The 27,067-nt window shown below is 38.3% G+C and overlaps 1 protein-coding gene across 3 annotated transcripts in view; it reads left to right on the top strand.

The window, feature by feature from the left end:
- LOC149229834 (cycloartenol synthase-like) overlaps window positions 1-27,067 on the top strand; it is a 403,955-nt gene that overhangs the window by 228,308 nt on the left and 148,580 nt on the right. For all 3 annotated transcript variants that reach the window (XM_089378753.1, XM_089378752.1, XM_089378754.1), the window contains 3 exons: window positions 14,775-14,963; window positions 26,501-26,614; window positions 26,830-26,952. In XM_089378753.1, coding sequence (XP_089234879.1) covers window positions 14,775-14,963; window positions 26,501-26,614; window positions 26,830-26,952 — 426 coding nt within the window. The remainder of the gene's footprint in view (window positions 1-14,774; window positions 14,964-26,500; window positions 26,615-26,829; window positions 26,953-27,067) is intronic.

Raw genomic sequence — 27,067 nt, 5'->3', positions numbered from 1 at the left:
ATTTGTTTAACCGAGCTCTTAGAACCTTTTCAGGATCGGAAGCAAGGTTAACCAAACTACTAGGATTCCTTCTAGAGTAAGCTCTTGTGAATGGATGAATAAGTGGACTTGCCACCCAAGCAAGAAACCAACCTAAATGTACATGTGCTAAAGGTGCAGATAAACAAGATGAAAGGATTAGTGAGAGGAAAATGGATAAGTTGATGAAAAGATGAAAAACGATGAAAGAAAGATGCGAGACAATGTTGTGGAGCTATTGGTTAAGATGAATGGATTAGAGGATTATGAATATTAAGAAGAATGTCATAACGCCAAGGTCCAACAAATTGGTCCCCGACAACACTAGAAAATGTTGTCACTCAGATTGCACAGGCACTGCAACAATGACTCGGGTCAAGGGCTATCACTCTGATACCCGACATCTCTGTTCTAGCTGTCTCCCAATAGTAGGCTATTGGGGGTAGTCCCTATGGAAATGTTAAGGTGAAGGACAAGTTGGTATCCAACAAGTCTGGGAGACACAATTGAGTGGCCTAGCTACTTGGTTAAATTTAGCAAGATCTTAAGGATTAGATTAGATTAAAATATGAGACCAGTGGCTTATGGAGTCAAAATTCTTGCTTATTATTAAATTAAGACCATGTAACTGGATGGAAAATTGTTTCTTAGATGCTTCACTAACCTCTATGTAGTGCAAATCCTAATATCTAAGTGTGATGCAAGGATCTTGGTTAATTTCAATTTATATGCCTAATCTAAGTATGACCTTCCCTTAACTGTTTTGAGACCAGTCTTTAGAGTAGGCTGTGGGTGGAAGCCAACGGGAAGTAAGCAGAGGCTTGATTAACAATATCTCCCCCTGTGTTCCAACCACCCGTTCCTCCGGCATTGCAGAGACTGTAGCTCTGACGATTGAAAGGTCACCATGTTAACCACTAGAAAGGTGTTGAATCCCTCAAGCTAGGTGCGAAGGGTGGCCCTAGAAGTCTATCAACCAAGCTTTTGCTTGGAGGTAAATTATTAATGCAACTAGGCCTAGAATGTTTATGCAAAGGATATGAGTAAGTTCTTAGTTTAATATTCGATTAATGTTCAAGTACTTAAAATTATGATTAATCTTCAATGACAAGAATACTTATCAAATAAATAGAGAGACAATCATATTACCAAGAATGTGCCAATGATTAAGTGCCAATGTAACCAAATCACAAGATACTTAACCAACGATATCGCAGTAAATGCCAATGATGATATTATGCTAATATTGAGATATGCTCACTTAGAATAGAAGTTGAGATGTAAATGCTTAAGATAGACAATAAAATTATCAAAACCTCTTAGAGTGTGAAAGAGAACAATATTATGATCTTAACCTAGATAAATTATCCAATAATTTCTTAGCAATGCTTAACAATAATGCCAATTAGATTGCAAGATACTCAAGAATGAAATAGCTATCTCAATGCTTATGGAGCACAATTGGAACAAGATACTCAAATGCCAATTTATCACTTGCCAATAATTAGATATCAAGAAGCAATATGACTTAGAATTACAAGATACCGATATGCCCCAAAAAGAGTTAACCAAGACATTTTAAGATAAGAGTGCTTTAATGAGTGTTTATTAGATGTGAACTTGAAACTTATGAATCAAATGACAACAACGAGTGTGTTAGTGTACTTAATTTGCTACAAAACCATGAAACAAGAGCAAGTGTAGAGAAAAGAGAGATCTTATATCTTTTAAGCAATTATTAAACTCTTAGGACAACAACCAGTAAATCACTATAGATCAAGAAATTAGCAAGCATGTGCAACCAATTATGCCCAATGAAATGCTAGGAAACTTTCCAAGTGAAAATACAAGCTATTAATCGTCTTATGATGAATTGTTCAGAGATATATCAAATCTGAAACCACTTATTACAGCAGTGAGAAAATCATGCAAATAGTGAGCAATCAATGTGAGAGTGTGTGCCAAATTGTGTCTAACAATTGCCAAATGCTAGAAAAAGTTTGCAAGCATAAAATGATGAATTTTTAGCATTCTCAAGATGTAGTATTCAGAAAATATCATATATGATCACAATTTTATGCAGAGATATCAGTCACTACAATGTGAAGATCTATGCCAAAAAATTGATGCCCAAGATACTTGGATGTTAGGAAAATGTGCTAAATATCACACCAATCAACTTTATGCCTCTTAATGTGTTCTTTCCAAGTTATATCAGATATGATTTATTTGATTGTGCAGAGATATTGCAGCCAACAAACAAGTAGATCTATGGTTAATAAACAATGCCCAAGTTACCAAAACACTAGCAATTTTTTACCATGAATTTCTTAGTGTGTTTAGACTTCTTAGATGTGAATTTTAGGGCACTTAAACACAAATTTTATCATTGTTATAAATGATTTAGAGATATGTAACAAAAAGTGAGGAGAAATGAGGGTTTAGATATCAAACCCTAGGCCCAAGGCCTTGAAGAATGCTTGCCCAAGTTGTCACAAATTTTAAGCCAATTTCACCTGCAAAACCCACCAATCTTTAGTCCAAAAATTTCAGAGATGGGCAAAAGGAAAACTAGGGCAAGGAAGGCTAATGCTAGTTCCAATAGGGCTAACATTGGGCTAGAAGAGGCCTAAAAGGCGTACCAGCTAGGGAAGAAGGTTGAAGAGAGGCTGAAAAGGGTCAAAAAGAGGCCAAAAAGGGAGAGAGAAGGGAAGAAGAGGGAGGAAAAATCCCTAAAAGGGCTGTGGCTAGGTCTTAGAGACCTTAAGGATCCACGACAAGCTCTCTAGGGCTATCGTCTAGGGCTAAGAATGGAGGCCGAAGCCTCTAGGGCTTATAGCCAAGCCCTATAAGGGCTTAAAATCCCATGGCTAAGGGAGGAAGGCAGGTCGAGGCCCCTAAGGGCTTGCGGTCAGCCTTTAGAGGCTGGAAAGAGGTGACGCAGGGAGGAAAGGGGCTAGATGACTAGACTACAGGGGAAAACTAGGCCCGGGAAGCCTGAAAATTTGAAATCCTTGCTCCAAAAAAATGTTTCCTACAAATCTTCAATTTTACTGCAAAATCTTCAATGGATAGCCCTAAAAAAAGTGTAGAGGCTAGATCTTACCCTCAAGGGCCTAGATCTAACTCTAATCCATCTCTTCTCACTTGATCTCACCTGCACAAATGAATTCACAAATACCCAAAACCCCCATATATACAAAATTTCAAAATAATTCAAAACCCCAAAAACTCCTAGCTACAAACAAAGGTTAGAAAATAAAATTATTTACAAAACCTATTTTACAAGTATATATACAAAATATACATGTGTACAATGCTAGAGAAAAAATTGAGAAATTAATTTTTTTATAAACCCTTGATAATGGCTAAATGTATTTTCGAAATATAAATGCAAGTTGTAGTCTTATCGAAGTTAGAAAAACCATAAAAAATATTTGAAGTCCAAACAAGGTTAGTATGTGTGCACAGTTTGTGAACTTGGAGCCCAAAGGCTGGGAAACCTGCAAACACTATATAATTCTTCAAGCATAAACCGTTAGAACAACAATGAATCAGATCATCTATGATAAGGCCAAAACTTATCAATAGAATGTTCCTATCATCTACAATGAAATAACAATTTAATTTAAAAAATTAAGCACAATATAGGAATTTTTGCACCCAACACATACCACAAATCAGTAGAACATAGACACCATGAACTGCACCCCAAAGTCTTTAGTATGATTATTCAAAAACATTCGCAGTGGGACAGTAGCTTTACATCAGCTTTTTTTTCAGAATTACATTAGCCAAACATCAAATGGCTTGAGAAACAAATGACTCTCAATTTATAGATAAATCTTCAAAGTAGAAAATAATGGCTAGTTGGCTTGATTCCCATCAAAATAATTCTGGCCATTGATAATCTTTGAAGATCTTTTATTCTCTACTGTTGAAATAATTATTTTTGAGGAATTTTCGAATTTCTCGCTAAACCCCTTTTTAATTAACTCAAAAATAATTATTTTGAGCTAATTTCCTAAAAAAAATAACTTGACTTGACCACGAAAGACCAAGGGTCCAATTTTTCTTGAAATTTCGAATATTGCCTTGGTGGGGGACCTCCAAAAATTAATTCTTTTAACACCTACAAATTTTTCCACTTGAAGAATTTAATTTCTCTAACTTTAATTTTTTACTCTAATTAATTAATTTTCTGGCTTGAGATTAATTTTATTTTTGCGAGAAAAATTAATTAATTGACACTTGAGGGGATTAATTATTTTTTTCCACCCTTTAATATTTTAGCCATGGTGTCTAAGTATGAATACCATGCACTAAAATATTTTTTTACGTAATTTTGTACATAATTCAACCCTCATAAGGGGAATACCCATTCATTATAGACCCTCAAAATAAATACCCAATTCTACGACATAATATGATCTAGCAGACCAAGTGATTTGTAATAAAATAATTTAGCCAATTAGCTCAAATTATTCCCAAATCACTTTTACATAAGACTCAACTAAAACACTAGGACTCAACTAAGAGTTTGACAATAAATTCCACTCTAGCTTTTGGGTGAGGTTGGAGGGAAAAACTTTGCCGATCATCTGTGTTTAGAAACACAGATGAATTAATGAAACGAAAAACCTCCTAGGATGAAATTTGTCATCAAAATAATAGGATCACCTAGGTTGTTACATACATACACAGTCTTACTAGTACCATTTACATTAAAAAATTGCAGAATGGGTTTACAATGACTCAGAAACTGATGACCAAAATGGTATTTCATACATGAAAATGACTCAATTGACTTGCAGACTCAATGACAAGCCCTAGAAGCACACAATGGGTGCTTGACCTAAAAGTAAATCTCCCTTGAGCATGAAACCCATGCCTCAAGAATAACAATAATAAATTTGTTTTTCTCTTTTTATTAAATCATGATTACATATGTCATTATGAAGCCCGAACCTAGCTACACATTTCAACAAGGATAAGGGGAAATAGGCTGTGGTGACAGTGGGCCTTTGTCCCAAATTGTTGTTGTGCCCTCTAGCTTTATCCTATTAAATTTTGTAGAGTAAGGTTAGAGAGCAAAAGCCAGAGAATGAAAAAAAAAGCATCGTGAACAAGTGATGGAACTTCCTCTACAAATATTCTCTTAAAGTTAATAGAATTGGCATTATATTAGTGTGTTTAATTTCCTATCCATATGTGTGCTTGAATCCTATTGTAATGAAGCACATCTTTGTACCTCTGAGGTAAATGCTTAGAGTTGTTAGTGGTGACATAAGAGAATGACTCTACGTCAGAGGTGATTGGGTACCAAATGAAGGATTTTCGTATCTCGTGAGACGAAACTGGTTCGTTAGAAATGGTAATGATGTAGAGTTGAAATAAGTGTGAGAATTTGCTTCAAATCCGGAAGAACTAAGGCATAATAGAATACTTTGCAACTAATGGCAGAGTAGTTTCCTATGAGGCAAAGGGAAAAGGATGAAATACTTGTTATGTCATGAAGACTTTTTCCGTTGCTTAAACTGATGACTTCAAGATCATTCCTGTGGTTATATTCAATTGAATTGCCAAACTTTGTGTAAGAAAGGTGGACATACATGAGGCGAACCCAGGGAAGTCAGTGTATTCCTAGCTAGCCATCATATTCATTGGTAAGCTTTGTACAATTTAAGTAGATGCATATGTGCAGGACCAGGAAAGACCTACACATTTAAATCCCTCATGTGGGATCTTGTTACGAAGGTTGAATTCGCATTTGAGATTGTCTTTGTGCTTTTATTGAGATTGTATTTGTTGTTTCATATGTTCAAGGCCGATCGCCAACCTCAAGTCAGGAGCCAGAACCCAATCTCCTTGGAGTGGACCCCGCGACAATCATATATGGTTTGTGTCTGACCCTTTAATCAAACGATTCTGATCTTGGAAAAGGGGATTTTCTGCACGTCTCGAAGATATTTACACAGGTAATATAAAGGAACAAATGAGGATGACCGGGGTTAATTGGGAGCTACGCCAAAGACAAAAGGGAGGTCTTCGATGTTATAACAAGTAATCTTATCACTGCATAAAGATTTTAAGAGGAAAAAAGGGGTAACTCAAGGAGCAAAGTTGAGGTCCTGGGAAACATAGTAGGCCACCAGAGGGGCCTGCTATCAACCATACATTGAATGATCACATATTTGAATATATATATATATATATATATATATATTGTATATATGTGAACTTTGGTTGTGTATGAATATTATTTTGTTATGTTTAAATGGTGTTCATTATTTTCATGCACACAATATCCCTTCTACATGTGAAATAGACTAAAGCTTACATCAAAATCAATGTTATTTTAGTTTGTGTTCTGGTTTATATTCATATTGACCTAGAAGTTAGATTTCAATGACGTGCACATTAGAATAGCATGGATAAATAGCTTGTAGAAATGTGTTGTCATTGATGGAAAAGGTGATAAGGATGAAGGAAAAAGTAGAATTGATTGCAAGAAGTATGAAGATCCACTCAAGGTATGTAAAAGGAAAATATGGAGAAGGTGTATAGATTTTGGATCCATTTCTTGTATAGAAGATCATATCAAATGCAATTGGAACCAACTTAGTTGGATAGATCTCTGAAAGAGCTTTCCAGTGGTATATGGAAGTTCGAAGAAGGCCTCCCAGATCACAAGTTATTCCCAGTCAAAGTACGGTACCCCCAAAAGTAAAATTGGAGAGCTAAAGTTGGAACGATGGCTAGTTGTTGACAGAGTTGGCAGTCAGGCACAGTATAACAGAGCTTATGGTGAAACGACTAAACACAGACTTGGGTGAACGTGGCCTGACAACAGAGCGATGGAAGCAAAATTTATTGGTCAATGACAGAGCTCGTATAATACATAATCCCAATGGGAGTACCCCGGAAGGATTCAAAGTTGAGCACGAACGTAACAATAGGGATGATGTAAGCCCGAACAGAGGTGGAAAGTCCACACAACGGCGACAAAGGATTTTATTGACAGAGTTTAGCTGCAAGTGGTCCCCAGAGCCCTGTTAGACTGAGAGGCCTTCCCTAGAAGTGTTAAGGCATTCACATAGGAGAGGCGGTCGAGATGACGTAAGGTCGGGCAGACGTGGCAGAGCGGAAGTATAGAACCAATGATCGGGGCATAAAGAACATGTGGCAGTTGCAGTAAAGAAAATGGCTCAAAACCCTTAAATTTTTTAATAAAGGAAATCAATGCAAAAGCAAGGCTCGTGGACCCCTTTCTCTCTCCTCACTAGCAGACACATGGCAGTAATTTACCAACATTAGTGACTTCAGCATGATGTCACCACAGAAGGGTTTCTCGAAAGGTTTTAGGAGGTGCACAGGCTATGGTTTTTGGGTTGACTAGACGTCTGGAAGATGTGGCAGTTGTCAAATACAACGCACCCCAATAGGCATACGATTGATCCAAGAGCATGGTGATGGTACCCATTGAAACATCTCATCTTGGTCCCTAGACCCTAGAAGATGTGAGTGCAATAGAGGAGCTTCAGGATGACAAAGCACTGAGCAATGGTGGCAGCAAACGGTAGAGCCGACAACCAATGAGAATAAGGCACAGCATGGACCCACTAGACACGTAATCTCAAAAGGGGGTTAAATCTTAAAGGACTAGGACATGGTTATATGTAGAAGTGAAGACCAAGGGCACAAAATATTATAAAAGAGTTTTAAGCCCTCTAGGCTATAATGCAATGGGCTTGACAGATTTATATTTGGCATAATTAAAGCGTTGTGGTGTTAAAGTGCTTTGGGAACATGAATGAATGAGTCGACAACTTTGTGTTTTATTAAAATTCTTTGGGCCTATATTTAAGTGCTTTGGGGCCTATCTTTGAAGGCCAACGCATGAATGAGATGACAACTAAATAAAGCACTTAGGCCTATAATTTAATGAATGGGTCGGCAACATGAAATTTGGTGTTTATGTCAAATATAAGAGCACATCCCTAAAAGTTAACATAAAGAAGCATGAATGAGTTGGCAGCACAGTATAGTGGCATGTACATAATTGGTGGCGGACTTGGCATAATAGATAAATTTGGTTATGCAGCAGATTTAGAAAACGTTCTGCTAATCCCATAACTTACTAGAATGGGGGAAAAACAATTTAACTCAAAATTTCTTGCAGAGACAGGTAAGCAGTGATTGATAACTTGAATATCACATTTAGAAGACTTAATTGAAAAAGGGAAAAGGCAAAAATAAAAGATTCATACAAGCATCAAAGTGCAAGATAGCTAAAGTTTAAAGAACCAAAAATATTAGTCCAAAATCTATATAAACATACTTGAATTTGTAAGAGGTGTGCAATTGTGTTGGTTCCGTTGGCGTGAGAGGTTGTTGGTGCAACAAGATGCATAATGTTAGTATGTATCAGGGGTGAATCAGAGATCAATTTTGGTGTTTGAAAGGTATTTTAGAAGGCAGAGAAAGAATTGGTGAATGGTGTTTTAATGTATTTTGTAAAGATGGTTTTAAGGTGAAATTAGTAACTGCTGAGAATTGATGCTGCTGGTGTGTTTGGTGAATTGTTTAGTGATCATAGATTGTTGAAGGTGTTTTAATGGTGGTTTTGGTGAGTAGTTGAGGTGAGAAAGTTGTTTGTTTGTTAAATTAAATGGCAAATTGATTTGTGTGAAAATGGATGAAAGATGGATCCGCAAGGCTAGCAAGTGGTAGCTTGCATTCTAGGGCAAATAATCCCTTTCAACAGTAGCTGATAAATGAACAGGGGAAATAATCCCTTTTAGTAGTGGCTGATAAACAAGTAGGCGCAATAATCCCTTTGAGTAGTGGATGGTAAACAAGCAGGGGAAATATGTGAAAATTCCTAGATATAACAATCTTAGGAATCCTACTGCAACCAACTGAAACTACTTCACCTAGATTGTAAATTACATTAAAAGCTTATTTCAAATTTCTTCTTGAAACATTGAAGTAAATTACTGAAGCAACCTAAACCAAATTAAATATGATTCTTAAACATAGAAACTGAGGAAGGAAAATAGAAACACATAGGACACAATATTTTTGGACAATAGTCCCTAGAAAAACCCAATGCGAGAAAACCAGTGCAATAGCTCTGAGGGTTTATTATTATTAAGTAGTAGCAAATTCTGAATACATCACTGAATATCTCACAATTCAATTACAGAGAGAAATACTGGCAGAAGCTTTGTGAGTTTACCTCACACAATCACTGAGAAAAAGTCCCAGTTGTTCCGACTGCTAGATGAGGTGCCCCTGGCAGGCTCTGCGCTATCACTGCGTTGCTTCTACGCTATCCTAACGTCAACCCTCTCAGGCACAACGTCACCCAACTGGGGAATCGATCAGTAGCCCAAAGTCACTGCTCTCAGCCTCCTAGTCTCACACCCCGGTTTTCGGCTGCTGAAACTGACCCTCTGCTTTGAATTTTGACTTTCTCTCTCTCCCTCTGCGCTGCTTCTGTGTAGCCTTCTAGCCTTATGTCAGCCTCTACGTCAAGGCTACTGGATCACTCTGCCTCTCTCTATTGATGATTCTCTGACTGAGAATCTCTCTCTCTCCGGAAGCTGCTATCCTTGCCCCTCTGCTGCAAGAAATCTCCTCAATTGATTTTCCTCCTGAGAACTTCTCACTTCCGAAAATCGATTTCCTTAATCTTTCTATGTATTTTCCAAATGACCCTTAAGCCCCTTCTTATATCTTCCTATTGGACAACCAACGACCTAGATTAAATCATAATCAAAGGCTCAGATTGTTTTGGCTTGATCCGTGTCTTTTTCTAGAAGTTTCACCCCTGATTAGATTAATACCCATTAATATTTTAATTTTCCTAAGTTTAGACTTAGGAACCCCATTAAAAATATTAATTATTTTAATAAAATCACTTCTGGGTGGAATTTCCCAAAACTCTTTCTGGGTTCTTTGGAATACATGTACCCAATTCTCCTTGCAAAATTTGAGGCTTAGAGCACATCCAATGCTACCCCAAATCAACACTCCCTCTTAGCAATGAATGTGCTCTAATAATACACTACTATTGCATACTGATCTGACTCTTAAGCATTGTCCTCTGCGCTGCTGATGTATGACATGCTGTCCACCAACCACTGTGCTGCTACTGCTACTATACTGCTGCCTTTGTCACTGCCACTGTTAATGCTACATTTGTACTGCAATTCCCTCTCAAACGCTGCATCTACTATGTTGCTAGCACTGCCACTGCTAACACTGCATTCGTACTGCAACTCAATTGCTGAGAGAAGCAATTGAAAACACCCAAAAACTGGACAAGTATCCAATGGATACACCTCGATGCTGAAATCCTAACTATTGCTAGTCCCACGCTTTCTTCTGAAGCCACTACGCTGCTGAAGCTATACACTATGCCTCCTTGCACTGTTGCCTCTCTGCTCTATGCAGCTCACATTCTGGAGCTACTAACTACTGCATCTGTCAAATCAACACTCCATGGCATCAACTGAAAACTCCTCCATCTGGCTACTACTGATCATGGGCTCTTGTAGCAAGGTGATGATCCAAGAGGTGGGCTCCTCAAGGATCCTGCCCATCTGTAGCTCTATCGAACTACAGTTCTATGTCAAACCACCTCCCTCCTAGAGGTATCTTGGCTGTCATGGCGAACTCCTCCTGTTCGATCTTTGCGGCTGCAACCTTAGGATCATGCTTCTCATCCTTGTCCTTTTTCTTTAAAGGACACTGGGATGCATAATGGCCCATCTCGCCACATCTGAAGCACTTCACCTTGGAGACGTCCTTCTTTCGTCTCTATTTCCCCTGTTGTCCCTTTGATGTAAGGGTTGTGTTATCCTCCTCCTCTACTTTGGGCTTCGACCCACTATTGTTGTTGCTACTGTCAAGTTTGACCTTGAGTAGGTCTCTCTTCATCTCTTCTTGTTTCAGAGCTACTCACATCTCATCCCAATTTGGCAATGCTTCTCTACCCAGGATACTCTGGACAAAGACTTGTCATTCATCCGAGACAGAATCTAGAGCCAGTCTCACTAACTCTGAATCCTGAGGTGTGTGCCACGTAGCCGGCAACTCATCACAAGTCCTTTAGTTTCGCGAGGAAAGGATCCACAAGTTCTCCCTTCTGCATCTGAGCAGACCTCAACTTCTATTCTAAGTGCATCTTTCGCTGCTCGGAAGATCCCTGATACAATGTGGCCAAGGCATCCCACATCTCCTTAGCAGTCCCTTTTCTAGCAATGTGGCACACCACGTGATCCTTGACTCCATCCAGGATCATCCTTTTGGCCTTTCACATCTCAACCTTGTACTTCTTTAGCGGATCTGCATCTGTAAGTTCAACTACCACATTATCAACATACATCTTGAGGGCATGCTCATCTAGAAGGAAAGACATTCTAGCCTTCCAGATAGCGTAGTTGGAAGCCTCGTCCAAATTGTCCTGATCCCTCAAGCCACTGGTTACCATATCCTCCGAAAAAATGTCGAACAACTCCCTCTTTCTTCCTACTATGTAGCTTTGAGGCTGCCTTACGCACTCCCTGATGGAGCTAGTAAGTTGTTGCTCCTTTGCTGCTCAACAAATGAGAAATATTGATTTCCTTGGCAAGAAATCACTGAGGAAGTATTCCCTCACTATGCGATCTGCTTCTTCCTTCTGACGACTTTTCTACCCAGCACTCAGCTCGCAGAAAACTCCGTCCCTCTAGCTCTGCGTGGCTCTGTGTAGGTCCCTCTGCCTTGGCAAGTTTTTGATCTGGTTGTCTTACCTCTCTGTCGGCTCACTCAGAGAGAGACACCCACGAAAATATAGCCCTCTTGGCTGGAACTGCGCAATCCCTTAGGGGATTTGAACTATTTCTTGTTGCAGCAAGTTGGCCGTTGCTTCAATGCTAGATCTGCTCTTCCCTGTTTCACATCAACTTGGCTCTGATACCATGTGAAAATTCCTAGATCTAACAATATCAGGAATCCTACTGCAACCAATAGAATCTACTTCACCTAGATTATAAATTACATTACAAGCTTATTTCAAATTTCTTCTTGAAACATTGAATTAAATTATTGAAGCAACCCACACCAAATTAAATATGATTCTAAAACACAAAAACTGAGCAAGGAAAATAGAAACACATAGGACACAATTATTTTTAGACAATAGTATAAAACCCAATGTGAAAAAACCTGTGCAACAACTCTAAGGGTTTATTATTACTAAGCAGTAGAAAATTTTGAATACCTCACAGGGTTATTCAGTTACAGAGAAAAATACTAGCAGAAGCTTTGTGAGTTTACCTCACACAATCACTGAGAAAAAGTCCCGGCTGTTCCGACTACTGGATGAGGTGGCCCTGGCAAGCTCTGTGCTATCACTACGCTGCCTCTACGTTGTCCCAACATCAACCCTCTCAGTCATAGCGTCACCCAACTGGGGAATCGATCAGTAGCTTAGAGTCACTGCTCTCAGCCTCCCGGTCTCACACCCCGGCTTCCGGCTGCTGAAACTGACCCTCTGCTCTGACTTTCAACTTTCTCTCTCTCCCTCTACGCTGCTTCTACGTGGCCCTTCTAGCCCTGCGTTAGCCTTTGCGTCAAGCCTACTGGAGCACTCTCTACGTCTCTCTGCTGATGATTCTTCGGTTGAGAATCTCTCTCTCTGTGGAAGTTGTTATCCCTGCCCCTCTGCTGTAAGAAATCTCAATCGATTTTCCTCTTGAGAACTTCTCACTTCAGAAAATCGGTTTCCTCAATCTCTGTGTATTTTCCAAATGACCCTCAAGCCCCTTCTTATATCTTCCTATTGGACAACCAATGGCCTAGATTAAATCATAATCAAAGACTCAAATCATTTTGGCTTGATCCGTGTCTTTTTCTAGAAGTTTCACCCTTGATTATATTAATACCCATTAATATTTTAATTTTCCTAAGTTTAGACTTAGGAACCCCATTAAAAATATTATTTATTTTAATAAAATCACTTATGGGTGGAATTTCCCAAAACGCTTTCTGTGTTCTTTGGAATACATGTGCCCAAGCCTCCTTGCAAAATTTCAGCCTTAGAGCACATCCAATGCTACCCCAAATCAACACAATAGTCCCTTTTAGTAGTGATCGATAAACTAGCAGGGGCAATAATCTCTTTCAACAGTGGCTGATAATTGAGCAGGGAAAACAATCCCTTTTAGTGAAAGCTAATAAACGAGCAAGGATATAAGTTCCTTTCAATAGCAGCGGATAAACCTAAAAGTGGAAGCTTGTGGGGCAGTTATTTAATAGCAAGTTGAAGCTTGTATTTGCCAAAGGAAGAAAAAGAGGATTGACGTCTTATATATGTGTTGCAAATGTGTATGAAAATGACTATGATGTTATTATTTACATGATTGAGTTATGATGTTGAGTACATGAATGGTTGCTAAAGTGATTGAAAAGTGTGATTCGTCAAGAGTCGTATAATTTGGTCACACTACTGATTCACCCTCCCTCTCAGTAGTGTCCTAGTTTCCATTATTTCTAACATAGCTAATCAAATAGTGATTAGAAAAATCTTAATAGTCATAAAGGATTATCACCACTTTCATCTTCCAACATTTGTACATTGATGTATTGTTAGATATGAACAAACAAGATGCAAAATGCTTTGTAATTACTAGGATTGTAATATTTATACCATACTTTTTAGGGTAAAAGGTTTCAATCAATTCTTTGGTTAAGAGATAGATAAGCGAGTTGTAAAACTTCATGTTATTCGTATAATTATTCTATCAATGTATAATATTATTCAATCAATCAATTTTTGGAGTTGAATTATTGTCCAAGTTATCGAACCAATGTGTATGAGTGTTCTTCAGATTCATTTTTGATATTGTTTAGAATAATTGTTTGCCGTAATTTAGTGGCTATGTATGCAATTTTAATTCATTGCAATTGTCATGGTTGTGCTACTAGGTGCATGATTAGATTAGGGAATTATTGGATTAATTTAATGTTGATTGATTTCAATTTTCTTGCTAGGTTCCTTCCATTAAATCTCTACTACCTTCAATTTTAACAAGTTTTGAATGGTTAGTGGTTATTTTAGATAATTATCTATGTTCTTTCTCCATTTCTTGATCCATTTCAACTTGTCCGGATACTACCCTTCCTGTGGAATATGAGCATGTCCATATGCTTTTTATTAAATATGTTTAAAAATGGCACATTGCTTCTCCCTACGAGGAAAGCATACATATTTAGGCTAACATCGTGAAATAAGGATATTTTAATTTTACTCCTTAACAACCGTTTATGCTCTCTTTGACTTTCTTCCAAGAATCTAGAACTGGTTTGATAAGTCTTGTATAATTGGTGTGGTCACATGAATTTTTATACGAGCTATTATGTCCAAAGTGTTTTTCATTATTTCTAATTGTTTTTAATTTTTCCATTATATCCGTGGATGCCACAGTTAATATGTTGCTCTTTTATGTATCTTGCAAACCAATTACGTTGCTCTTTTATGTATTTCACAAACCAATTTGTACGAATTATTCATGGTGAAGTCGTCGTCACATGGTATTTACTTCGTATGTTTGGGCTGAGAGATGTCTTTTCTTGGTTTTGCGTTTGGCATTCATTGTTCATGTTTCTTCTATTCATTCCATCGCTGGTGATCATAAATGTTCAGTCTTGGAGAGCATGTGCTCGTTTGTTTTTCTGACTTCAACTTTGTTGAAATTTATTTGCAGGAAGATGCTTCCTCTCCACAGTCTTTAATACAAGACATTATGTGGACAACGCTTCATAAAGTGGTAGAGCCTATACTTGGGCATTGGCCAGGCTCAATGTTGCGGGAGAGAGCACTTCAGACGGTGATGAAGCATGTACACTATGACGATGAAAGCACTCGCTACATTGGCATGAACCCTGATAGCAAAGTACGTATAAGGCATACCGTCTACCTTCATTTTTCTTCTTTCTGTGGAAATAGACACATAAATTAATCTGAACTTGCCACTCGGTTTTTCATTATTTAAAAAAGAGAAACAATTAACAGCTTCTTGTTATGGATACGCTTCAATGTAGCATTTTTGTATAGGAGCAAGGAATTTGTCCAAACGAAGGAAAAGGTGTCTTTCTTATGGTTGTAAGAAACAAAAAAAAATGATTATTGGTAAGGTTAAGTTCAAACATATGTTTGGTAGTGATGAGGTATTTAAATGCGATTCCAAGAGCAATGTATTTTCAGTATAAACTTTCATATAGTTATTAAGATTGGTTTTCTTTGTGAGTGAAGGAGCCTCAATTGCAGAAGGTTCTACAAGGCATCTTAGTATATGCCTATATTAGATGTTCATGATGTAAGTTAATCAACAAATCATTTTCATTGATCAAATTCGTGTTAATTTTTGAAAGCTCAGGGATAAATTCCCTTGGTTGGACAATCTTCCTCATCAAGAGAGACTCTTCCCAACCTTTGGAAGAATTTAATTTGGTTAAGGAAAAATATATTTTAATATGGAAGCCCACATGTGCATAAAAATGATAGGTCGGCCCAAAAGGAAATTGGACACCCATGGATGGCTATAAATACAAGTCAAGTGACCCTCATTTAGACATCATCATCATTATCATTCTTCTTTCTTTGGTTTGGCTCGCACAGGTTTGAAGTGGTTCGAGGAGATTGGTTTGTATAGGTCCAAAATTGCAAGGTTCGAAGCTTGCACATGTAATCTAGGGTTTTGATTTGCAGTCGCGGGGTTGTCACAAAGAATTTTCGGTTGCAACCATAGGCACAGAAGCTTATCCGTGCAGTTGGAGGGTTTCAACCACACATACGTACACTCTCTTTGTGCAGCTGGAAACTAGGTTTTTATTTCATCAGTTGATCACAAAATTCGACAGTTAACTACTGATCTAAGTGGCTTCAACAATGCTCAGAATCCAAAAATAGCTCAAAAATCAAAGTTCTCAAATTTCACCCAAATTAGGACCAGATCGTAGTGCTCATTGTCCTGATTCCAACGGCATGAACGACACTCAAATCTAAGTTCGTATGCTCAAGATATTCATGGTCAAAGTTTTGGTCAAACTAGGCCAAGTCGCAATCACTAACGAGGCAGCATTTTGGCAAAGTACCGACACATGGAATCCAGCTGCCAAAACAAGCAAATTTGTCGCCTCTTTAATTTCGCTAGCAACCTTTAAAAAACTGGTTGAATTTTTTGAACAGTTGTTTCATAAAAATATATATATATATATATATATATATATATATAAATATGGGGTGGCAGAAAAGATGGCAGGAGAGAAATGGGAGAAAGAAATAGCAGAGGACGATGCTCCATCTACCCCCTCGAGTGAACAAACTTCTTCGTCTTCATCTTCTCATCATTCAGATGAGGAGATCAATTAGAGCCTTCAAGCAGAGAATGTTGAATTGATGATACTTCTATGGGAAGAAAAAGAGGAGAAGCAGAGATTGCAGCTTTAGTCACGAGCCACGGAAGAGGCCTTGAAAAAGTTGAAGTATAGCGAAGGCTTAGCAAAGCCATCATCACCTGTTTCAGAATTGATAGTTGAGGTAAACAGTGTTGATCATTCTTCAAATTTATTATCACGTGATGTTATTTCTATTGGAAATATGGAAGTACCCATTTCAGGAACTAGCATGAGACTTCTTACCATGATGGGGTATAAAGGAGGAGGACTTGGTAGTAATGGCCAAGGAATGACTCAGCCATTGGAGGTTGTACAAAGACCTCGATTTGCAGGTTTGGGATACACTAAAGGAGAGTTCTTGAAGGTATCAAAAGCTTCCAAGACATTGTCGAAACCATCGAGGAAAGACGATGATTGTAACACATCACAACCCTCCCATGACAGTACACATTGCATGTAAAGAGCGAAGGCAAGTTCTCATCGCTATGGTTGCACTAACAACAACCAAGAGAGGTATAAACAGTCTCAGTACTCTAAAGTTCATTTTGATTACAAGCATATTGTTAATGATGAGCAAAAATCATGGCGTAGAAAACCATGTAGTTTTTGTGGTTTGCATAACCATGTGCTTGTTGAGTGCAGGAAGAGAATGGCCGCAAGAAAAAGGATGAGGTGTGAAAGACCTTCTCCACATGAGGGAAGGAAGAAGGTTAAACAAGTCTGGAGGAAGAAGACCTTTTGTAGTCATTGCAACAGAGGTGGACATCAAAGAGCCGCATGTTGGAGGCTCCATCCAGAGCAACCTCTCAAGGACAAAACACTGTTAAAGAAACCATTTGGCCAAGATGTTCAACAAGTGAATCCGCCATATTCATGGTGGTCAACTTTGTTGAGTAAGAGATGGTTTTACTAAAAAGAGTAGCTTGTCATGGCCGCATTTTGTAAATCATGTGTTGCAAATAATTGTAAAAGTGATGATATGTTTGCCATCGCTTGTTAAAACAATGATGATGTTTTTGGCCTTTTTGTTGATAGCTGGGGTATTGGTTTCTATTATGATGTAAACTTGACCAAAGAGCGTGTCTTATAAACTCTTGGAAAATATGGGGATGCTTAGTTCATAGTTGGTCATGCAATTGAGCATGTGGTTTGCAAAGAGTGTACTACAGGTTTGCAAAGGATGCAGGTGTCAGTTCATCACTTATGGCTTCGAAGAACAAGGGTGAAGGAGAAGGAAGTGTGGCTTGTCAGGACACTTGTTGTGTAGACAATGTAACACAACAGTTGCAGATTATGTTCATACTTTTGGAGGACCAAAAACTCCTCAGTGGGGAGGAATGATCCAGGTGGCTACAACAATGGTCAGAATCCAAAAATAGCTCTAAAATCAAAGTTCTCAGATTTCACCAAAGCCAGGACTAGATAGTAGTGCTCGTCGTCCTAATTCCAATGGAACAAACGAAACTCAAATCTGAGTTAGTATGCTCAAGATATTCACAGTCAAAGTTGTGGTTAAACTAGGACAAGTGGTAGTCACTAACAAGGCAACAATTTGGCAAAGCACCGGCGCATGGAATCTGGCCGCCGGAAAAGGCAAATTTGTCGCCTCTCTAATTTCGCCAGTGACCTTTAAAAAACTGGTCGAATTTTTTGAATAGTTGTTTCATAAAAAACAAAAAGAAATATTGAATGGGGTGGCGGGCTGCCACGCCTGCCAACAACATTGTAATATATAAATAAAAACAAAATGGGGTGGGCCGCCATTGGCAGACCCACCACCTAACCGACCACCGACCAACATTGACTGGCGATAAACCAAGGCCGACAGGACTTGAACCTGCCTGGCCAGGCTGGCTGGCCCGCTTACAGGCGGCCCCACTGCAAAACGTTAATCAACCGCCCTCCATTACAGCAACGAACGTGCTTATTTTTTTATATTAAAATAAACACAGTTATAACTAGGGGGGGAGGCCCGCAGGCTTGACCTCGGGACCTCCGTGCCCCAAAGCTGGAACTCCACCAATGGCCCATGGGCCTCACCTTGTTTAATCTGCGGCCAAACACATATATGAACCTCATCAATCATTCGCCCAGGGGGGAGGAGATGCAGCGGAACAATGCACGGAGGAGCCACACAGAGGACCCAGGCGCGGGCACGGTTACCAAGTTGAGTATATTTCAGGGGAATATTCCACAAAATATTCTCATGCAGAATCTTGGAGGAATCTAAAAGATTCCCTAGAGGGTGATTTTTCACAGTGTCAGATTCATGTCAACTTTATACTCAAACGAACCAAAATTTCGCAAGGAACGCGATGGTGTGGTCCGTTTTCTCATTGGAGAAGTAGAATTTTAGGCAGTCTGTAGTGAGGAATCTTTACAGAGTATTGAGGAATCTAAAAGATTCCCTTGGATGCTGATTTTTTACAGAGGTGGAATGATGTCGACTTTATAGTCATTTTTCTCATAATTTCATGAGTGCAGTGGTGTGCTAAGAATTTTCATTTGAGCGGCGGAATTTTCAACCATCTCCAAGAAGGAATTTTTGGAGGAATCTTCAAGATTTTTTAGGGTCCAGATTTTGACGGTGTCAAAAAGGGGTTGTGTTTATGGTCGTTTGACACGATTTCGTGCTACAAATTCAACAGCGGTGTCCGTTTCTGCAGTTGAGCTTTGCATTATCAAGACATCCCCGAAAGTAGAGGTATATGAAGTAGTGATGCCATGTCTTTCTTTTGATTTGTGGAGATGATTTTTTTATTGTTGAGATCATTGTTACCATTATGTTGAAGGATACTTGTATGCCACGTCATGTGAGAATTTGTTATCTTGTCATGCTGAAGGAGGGCCCATTTGAATGAAAGTTCCTATAGGAGAACGTCTTGTGGAGAGACATGTCACTCTAGCTGAGGGAGTTTGTCCTTGTAGTGACAAAGAATATACTATGTACATCATCATCATCTTGCAACATTTAATGAAGCGGCCTCCCCACTCTTGACACCGGGCCCAGAGACATAACCCACACTGGGTGAACTCCGTTATCAATGTGTGTGTCTTTGATTTGATGGTCATCATTATGTTTCATCTTCTTTAAAGTATGCACATGTGGTTGTTTTATGTTCTTTCACATCCAATTCTGCTAACATCACAGAAGTAAAAGATCTTGGTTAATTCCGGTAGCTGAAGAGATTCAGATCAACCACAAATATTGACAGTTTACTGCAGGCTTCTAAATCAAGGTTTTCGATTATTAACATTGTTGGGTTCATCTCTTCGATGTTGTTTAGTTGATTTTGCTGGATAACTTTGTAGTCGAAGATATGGATCATTATACTCCCTCTTTGCTGAAACATTCAATGAAAATCTAATAAGAAGAAGAATTTGAAAGGGTTTTCCCCCTTGTGGGGTTTTGCCATGGTCTACGACCAATCCTAGTGTCTTTATGTATGAATGCTTTTCTTCTATTGTTCCTTTATGTTTCACTACATTAATGATGATATTTTTCTTTCTATCTAAATGCATATGTTGTTGAATAATGTTAGGATGCTATGGGGTGAATTAAATGAGTAAAATAATGAAATGAAATTATTTAAAGCAAAGAATAACTTATCCCTAAGAAAGATTAACATGGTATCAGAGCTGGGCTGAAGAAAAGTCATTGAGATCACCCCTATGAAGACACCATTGATGATAGCAAGAGAAGATGGAGGAGACCTAAAAGAATGCTAGGATTTGAAGGAAACCCTTGGCAATTGATGGATATCATGAGGTTAGGGTTTGGAAGAAATCTTGGGATAAGATAATGGCTTGGGATTTTGCAGTTTTGAAACCCTAGCATGATCAGTGAGAAGTTCTAGCATTTGTGTTAGATTTAGTGTAACCCTAGTTGGGATAGTCTAAATTAGGCCTGATTGCTGATGAAATCGATGAAAATATTGAAGGCAAGGTTGGTTCAAGAAGATGATCACCTCTCATTAAAGATAAGTACCTTTTAGATTTATATTACTTCTTTACGATCTATTCTTGTTCAGGATTATTGATTTAATTATTTCTTCTTGTGTAATAGATCTGACCTAAAAATATATAACAATGGAAAATATGACCAAGAAATAAAACAATAGATGATAAAACTTCATATCTTTATTAATATCAAAACCCTTGAGGTAGGGAAACACCATACAATTACTCCTTAAGGAAGGAGATCACTCCACAAGCCATATGCTTGTCAATACAAAACAATACTTGACATCCTCAATGGGGAGTCTCTAGCCTCTATATAGGCTTCATACATACAATACCATGGGTCTCTAAATACCATACATCCAATACCATGGGATTATCACATTATTTCCTAACTACTTGTGGTCCCTTGCATAATGCGGGTTAACCACTTTATTTATAAACTATGGCCCATTTATTTATCATCCTTAATCATTACATCATATTATTCTCTTGGGTACCTCTCTCTGTACCCCATATTATCCCCCCTAGGTATACTACATTCCACCCCCCTTAAACATGTTTCGTCCCCGAAACATGAGAAGAACACAAATAATAAGATCTACTCAAAAGAGTAGTCCACTGGTACCATGCATGTGCATCTAGCCATCCGAGAGAAAGGTGAACACTCGATCTAGTTGGTGCCTCGCTTGCTTGAGATGGGCGTTGTTTCTGGTGGTTCCTCTACGTCAATGTGTTGTGGGTGGCTCGTCACACCTCTCTGTGTGTTGTCCAGGGGTTGTGGTCTTGCTAGGTGGTGCAGGTGGTGATATGCTGATGTGCTAACTGATGGTGATGGGTGTTGTTTTTGGTGGTTCCTCTATGTCAATGTGTTGTGGGTGGCTCGTCACACCTCTCTGTGTGTTGTCCAGGGGTTGTTGTCTTGCTAGGTGGTGGAGGTGGTGATATGCTGAAGTGCTAACTGATGGTGTATCTTTCTTCAATTCGCCACCTGATGGCATTAGTGGTATTTGGTACATGTGGCAACTGCGGTTGTTGCTTGTCTTCCATTATTACTTCCACCACAGACTCCTCATCTGATGTGTCAGTACCTTCAAAGTTCTTTGATTGGGCCACCTTGGACCCTACTTGTTTACTGATGGAAATATCCATAAAAATCTTGACTTGAAAATATATAACAATGGAAAATATGCCCAATAAATAAGACAATAGATGATAAAACTTCAGATCATTATTAATATCAAAATCTTGAGGTAGGGCAACACCATACAATCACTCCTTAAAGAAGGATATCACTCCACAAGCCATATGCTTATCAATACAAAACAATACTTGACATCCTTAATGGGGAGTCTCTAGCCTCTATATAGGCTTCATACATACAATACCATGGGTCTCTAAATACCATACATCCAATACCATGGGCTTATCACATTATTTCTTGGCCTATGACTTTACACCTCAACCTTAGAATATCTTTCACAAGTGGTCCTATCCTTCCATGACTCCTCCCATCGGTTAAAATCTGTAAAGAGCAGGGGGCCTTAGCTGTAGTGATAGTGGGCCATTGCCCAATTGCTAGCACTTAGTCTAGCTTTTTATCTTGTAAGGTTTCCCTCTCCAAGGCCTGTTAGATTGTGTGGTAATAATAACCTTGTTGAAATGAGGGATAATAGATGAGAATAGGACTAACTTCAGTACTTTCAACAATTTGACTTGGTTGATTTACTTCTTCCATGCCAAGGGATTCCTTTAGCTTTATGTTAACAAAGGGAAACTTAGCTAATTTGGTCAAGGAATGGGCATTTTAATCAAACCCAATTACCTAGCTAGTTATAGGGAATTTCATATTAAGGGAAGTATTTTCTGAAGGTTCCTCTTGAGGCCCTTTTTTGCTTGCCTCGATTTTTTGATTACCTTTCTTTAGAAATCTCATAGGGCATTGTTGATCCACTTGAGGGGTGTTGCCTTTATTTCTTTGGTAGCTAATTCTCTTGCATCTATTATCTCACATTCTTTGGATTTCTTCTTGACATGGCATTTCACTGAAGATCCTAATGGATTTTTTTGTATCTATGTCATTTTCATTAACTTGTTACGTATTCTTTTGGGACAAAGGATAATATTTTCTCCTTTAAAACAATTTGTTGCAAGTATCCAAGTAGCTGTTATTATCTTGTTTGTTTGACTTTATATTGAACATGTCTACGTATCTCATATAAGTCTTTTTCTTGTGAAATTCATTGCAAGATTGGCAATATGTGGGGGAATCGTAGTCAACCATGTTGATTAATTCTAGTGTTGTCGGAGGCCTCTGATTTTTGGGAGGACTATGATATCCATTTATGTGGGGATGTCCATTATGTTGTTGTTCTCTCCATTTATAGGACCCAATTTTGCAACGCATGTTTTCTACTAGAGTAGAAAACTTATCGCTACAACAAGAGCCATAATGACCATCATCATCTTCAACATCATGTTCTTCTCTAGTTCTTGTTGCCTCAAAATATAGCAGTCCTTGTGAGATGCCTCACAAGGCAAAATCCAGACTATGACACAATAATGAGGTGGATGTCATTGTCAACTCAACATTCCACCTCCCACTCCTTAGTGGAATTTCACCACATGAGGGGCTTGCCAGTATAGGTCACCTAAGGGTATTCTAGGTTGATAGGATCAAGGTGACACTTTAGGAGGCTAGATCAAGGTACTTCAAACTAGGAACAAGGCACAATTATTTGTAATAAGGAATAGTGTACCTATGAAGAAGCCTATGAGATAGGGGTTGTAGCATAGGGTTTCAAGATATAGCTCAACAATGTCACACCTAGGCATACAAACAAACAAAAAAGGCTTGCTTGTAAGGGTGTGACAAACCTTCAAATGACCCTAATTTGAAGTTTTTATGCAAAATTAGGGTTTTAAAAGCTCTAAAATTTCCTAAGGTTGATGATGTTAGCCCTAGAGAGACACTTTTAACCAAGAAAATTTGATGTTCTAAGGTCAAAAAAGGTGAAATAGTCCCAAATTAGCTCAAACACTCAATCCCTAATTGAATTTTGCTTGAACCCTAACCCTAGCAGTTTTCCTTGAAGGGATGAAATTATAGGAAGAGAGTAAAAATGTAAGATTTTGAGGTTTTTGATCATGATGATGGTTGTCAATGCCTTCTATCTACTTGGGTGATGGATTCTTAGGAGCTTTGACCATGGAAATATCAAACCCTTGAAGGGAGTAAGGGGGAAAGCCTAGGTTTTCACTTGCTAACCTTCACTATCATTTAATGAGGGGAGAAATTCACTAGAAAAATGCTCTCTAGGAGGTTTTCTAGGTAGTTCAAAGATACAAGATTAAAGCATGCAAATATTACCAAGCATTTCATGTAAACATATGCATTTAGACAAGGAACATAGGAACCCTAGCAATATTTCATTACACAAATAAACATAAAAGATAGTCAACAAAAACTACTCACAATATATCCAAGAACATGCCTTCTTTCAATCCCAAAATGACGTCTCCACAACAAGCATTATTCTCCACTAGCCAAAATCCACATAAGATCACATCTCCACAAAGTAACAAAGTACAAAAGACGAGTCGAGTCTCTTTAAGAGAGGCCGAATTGCACACAAGTGATGATGAATAAATGAGAGAGGTAATCCTCTATTTATATGATGTCTACCTCCTCTAATTTATGACTAAAAACCCCTATACAAGTTCAATTTTTGAGTGGACATAAAGTAAAATTGGGTTACAATCCAACCCATTAGCTCAACAACAAAACATGCCAAAATAAGCCCACATGTATGATCCGCAAGCCTAAAAGGTTAATGATGCCATGCCCTTTTAGGGTTCCAAATGATCCATCCAGGCAAATGAAAGGCTAAAAGTGTCTTCAAGCATCATGATTGATAAACTATCTCATCTTAAGGGGTAAATGGAATGCTATATCATAAAGATAAAGCTTTGATCCTTGAGCTATGAAACAAAATAAAAACATTAAAAAAGAAGTAAAAGGCACAACAAAGGGGTGGAAAAAACATGGAGAAAAGAATAACTCATGCCTCCATGATTTCTCCCTCCATTACATCTATACACTTAGGATGTGGACTCTCATTAGTTGGTCCCCTATCCATGAAGTCCTTCCCCTCCATTGCCACCTATTCTCACTAACACCTATGGATTGAAGGGTTGACCTTGGAAATGCCACCAATAGTTGGGGGTTGGAAGCACCTAAAAGGGTTTACTACTTAGCCGCCCTACAAAGGTAGGGAACACCTTTATGGGACTTGGTCTAGTTATATATTTGAAGGTGATCATGGTTTGAAGTATTAATATGCCCTTGAAACTTAAGTATGGTCCACTTAGATGCATTTATTATCTTAATCTATAATAAATGGTTGCTTTCACTTAAGTTTGAGTTGGTTTTTCTAGGCAGTCTAGAGCAACACAGGCCTTGAGGGCACCCTACTCCACATATGCCCAGGCCATACATCACATTTTTAGAGAGCATGATGATTTAGCAGATGCAACGTTGCCTACTTATAGTAGAGCATTGGTAGTTGATGCATATCCTAGAGCACCTGCAGAAGCCACAACGTTGAGCTTCTCTTGCTTAGAATGGAGGATTCTTGATGATGTACCAGTGGACCCAGCATGCCCCCAGGCTAACCTTGACACTACTTGATGGGCATGCCATGATCTAGGGCCCAAATGAGGATGTTCATCCGTACAATAATTAAGGAGAGTTTGTTGCACTTGATGGAGCCTCAACAATGGAGAGAGAAGGCACCATGTTGCCTACTTGGCGCACATGGAGATGACAGAGCCATCAACCCCATTGTTGTGTCATAGTTTGGCTTTTTCCTTGTGAGACCTCTCACAAAGGCCTACTATATTTTGAGGCAACGAGGCTTACATACATAGCATAAACCCTAGCATAACAAGAGAAAACCAACAACAAACAAGAGTGATTTCTCCATGAACATCCAGGACATCTCTCTCTTTCTCTCTCTCTCTCTCTCGCTATCTTCTCATAGGGATTTCTCATGAAACCTAATGCCTCGCTCCCTACAAGACTTCTCTCTCCTAGGTTTTTCTCATAAACACTAATGTCAATCATAAGTAAATTCTCCCTTATGGACTCAAAGCCTCAATGCAAAGGTTATATCTATTGCAGAAGATTAAGTGCAACAAGGAGACTATGGTTGGGTGGAACATCCTTCTTCTGCACCTAGTTGGTGGATAATTTCCAAAAAGACAAGTGTTTGATTTACTTGTGTAATTGTTAAATTATTGTGGTTTATATGATGAATTGTATTAGTTTATAGTTATGTTTATTTCTATTGTCATATTTAAGTTTGTATCTATAAATTATGGTGTAATTGTCCATTGAATAGGTTTTTTTTTTATTGGTAGGTAAGCACCCACGGGGATTTGAATCAGTGACCTATCGCAAGGAGTGCCTTAACAGTGCACCCATTCACCGTCAATCCAAAGCCCCGTGGGTGTCCATTGAATAGTTTCATTATGTTTGCATAAGCCTATTTTTATTGTCTCTACATCTATTAATTAGCTGTTAGCAGGACAATGAGGAAATACATCAAAACAAGTAAATCAGAAATAGAGTATCAAAGAAACAATGAGAGTGAAATTTGGTTGTCTCCAGAAGTGCCCCATAAAGCACAATGGGTGTTGGGTATGCTATGAAAATCATAATAGGTCTTCAACAGTGTTTCTACAGGTTAGAGAGAAAATAGATGAACTTACCAGAAGTGACCTATTTTATAATCCTTTGTTTATCTTTACAAGTTTCCTTTTGGAAAAATCACCGTTAAAAACCTGCTATTGCAAACAAAATACTTGCCAAGTGTATATTCAAGTTTTTTCTTTGCCAATCAATGCAAAATAGCCAAAGGGCAAGGGTTCATTTAAGGAATTTATATGAGATTTGGTATTATGTAATTATTAATATAACATGGCTCAATGCAATCCACATTTCTGGATCTGGAAAATGCTCAAAAGTTGCCGAGGCTGTATAAAATTTAATGTTTTTCTTTCATTATTTTAGGTAATGAATATGCTATGTTGCTGGATAGAAGATAAAAACTCAGAGGCATTTAAAAAGCATTTTCCACGAATCCTAGACTATCTATGGATTGCAGAAGATGGCATGAAGACGCAGGTCAGGATTCAAATTATCTCTGGCTAGTCCGCATTTTTATGAATGTGTTACTTCATTTAAACACATCCATTGAAATTCAGGGTGGATAATTAATACTTTTGATTCCTATAGGGAAGAATGAGGGTAAATTTCTCTGGAACTTTTTCATTGCTATTTGTATTTTATTGCACTTGAGATGGTATTTTCCTCATGCCAGCTTGGTATTTCATTTTCAGTGCCATAATGGCAGTCAGTTATGGGATGCAGCATTTACTGTCCAAGCTCTAATATCGGCCGACCTCCTTGACGAATGCGGTCCACTGCTTAAGAAAGCAAACGCGTTTATAGAAAAGTCACAGGTTTATATAATTCGTTAATTTGTCTAAATAAAAAATGGTTCGTGTTTTGTCATGCTGTATCTTAGATAAAGATCTAAATATTATAAAAGCATTTTTACATAGATGCATTGCTGTG

Source organism: Pinus tabuliformis, chromosome J (genome assembly GCF_031772625.1).
Source record: "Pinus tabuliformis cultivar Carrire ecotype Pingquan chromosome J, CPIR1, whole genome shotgun sequence".
In the NCBI taxonomy this organism is placed as follows: domain Eukaryota; kingdom Viridiplantae; phylum Streptophyta; class Pinopsida; order Pinales; family Pinaceae; genus Pinus; species Pinus tabuliformis.
The sequence above is the reverse complement of the archived record's forward strand: the minus strand, read 5'-3'. Positions and strand labels throughout refer to the sequence as shown.